Source organism: Penaeus monodon, chromosome 28 (assembly GCF_015228065.2).
Source record: "Penaeus monodon isolate SGIC_2016 chromosome 28, NSTDA_Pmon_1, whole genome shotgun sequence".
NCBI lineage: Eukaryota > Metazoa > Arthropoda > Malacostraca > Decapoda > Penaeidae > Penaeus > Penaeus monodon.
In genome coordinates this window covers 14532521-14533724 of record NC_051413.1, presented here as the reverse complement: position 1 = coordinate 14533724, position 1204 = coordinate 14532521, and the positions used below count along the sequence as shown (strand labels likewise).

General features: G+C 51.2%; 1 protein-coding gene across 1 annotated transcript; it reads left to right on the top strand.

The window, feature by feature from the left end:
• Positions 1–2: 2 nt before the first annotated feature.
• Positions 3–928, top strand: LOC119591059 (synaptotagmin-4-like; the record flags this gene model as incomplete). Its single annotated transcript, XM_037939786.1, is given in 3 exon segments — positions 3–67; positions 360–576; positions 776–928. Coding segments are annotated over 3 exon segments (435 nt in total), but the record flags the coding sequence as incomplete, so codon positions are not given.
• Between the last annotated feature and the right edge of the window lie 276 nt (positions 929–1204).

Sequence of the window (1204 nt, the reverse complement as noted above, 5' to 3'; positions counted from 1 at the left end):
TCAATGAGCGGAACCTGGCCAAGGAGGCCCAGCCCACTCGCCTGGGCAAGCTGCACTTCAAGCTGAGGTGAGGAACGGTCAGGGGGGGAAGCAAGAGGGCACAAGCTCAGGGGCGCCGGTCACGCTGGCGGAGGAGGGTGGGACAAGAGGGAGGCGGCCTGGGCATGACATGTGATTTAAGAAAGCTTAGTGAAGCCAGTGTTGATATTAACTGCAACAATTAATATAAAGGTGATCAGAACCATCCTCACCAGGAGTAACGGTAGTAGTTGTAGTAGTGTATAAAGATTTTTATTACGCCTATTACTAGCGTTATTGCTGCCACTCCATGGTCCTCCCTTGACACTTTCTCTCTTCAGGTACAATTTCGACAAGAACGCTCTGGTCGTGACCATAGTCCGGTGCACCGACCTCCCGGCCAAAGACCCTGCCTTGACCTCGAGCGACCCGTACGTCAAGCTGCAGTTGCTTCCCGAGAAGCAGCACAAGGTCAAGACACGCGTTCTGAGGAAGACTGTGAATCCGGTGTATGACGAAGATTTTACCTTCTACGGGATCAACTACTCTCAGCTTCAGGTGAAGAAGGTGTTCGTGTAGGTGCGTGTTGGAATATATGTGCATAGGCCCTGTGTCTGCTCGTGCATATGCATTCGTTCAGATGCAGGTAGCTCCAAGGTCAATATACACTTACCCAAGGACAATACATAGACCTTGGGTAAGTGTATATTTAAGCAACACGCTTCTGCGCTGGACTCATCGCGCGAATCTCTTGCAGAACATCACGCTTCACTTCGTGGTCCTGAGCTTCGACAGGTACTCGCGCGACGACATCATTGGCGAGGTGGTGTCCCCTCTCGGCCAGCTCGACTTCACCAACACCGAGAACTGCATCAGCCTCACGCGGGAGATCAACCCGCGCTCCCTCAAGGTAAGCGCCGCGTCCGTCTCTCTACGGCGGGAGAAGTGGGCGGCTCTGTGAATGGTCTTCCGCTGGAGTTTTAGCGACTTGATTACTCATTTGGTTTTCTTTGCGTGTTATTATTATACATTTCTCTCCAAGGTTTCGTTTTTAGTTTACAAGCTTTCTTAGATTCCTACTCCTGTAGGCTCTCTTGCCTGCTGCGTAAGAGGCTCTTGATAAGCCTCCCGTCCTGTCCCTTTGCAAATTCAATGTGACGTAAATGCAGATCTTCGTGTATGTCTA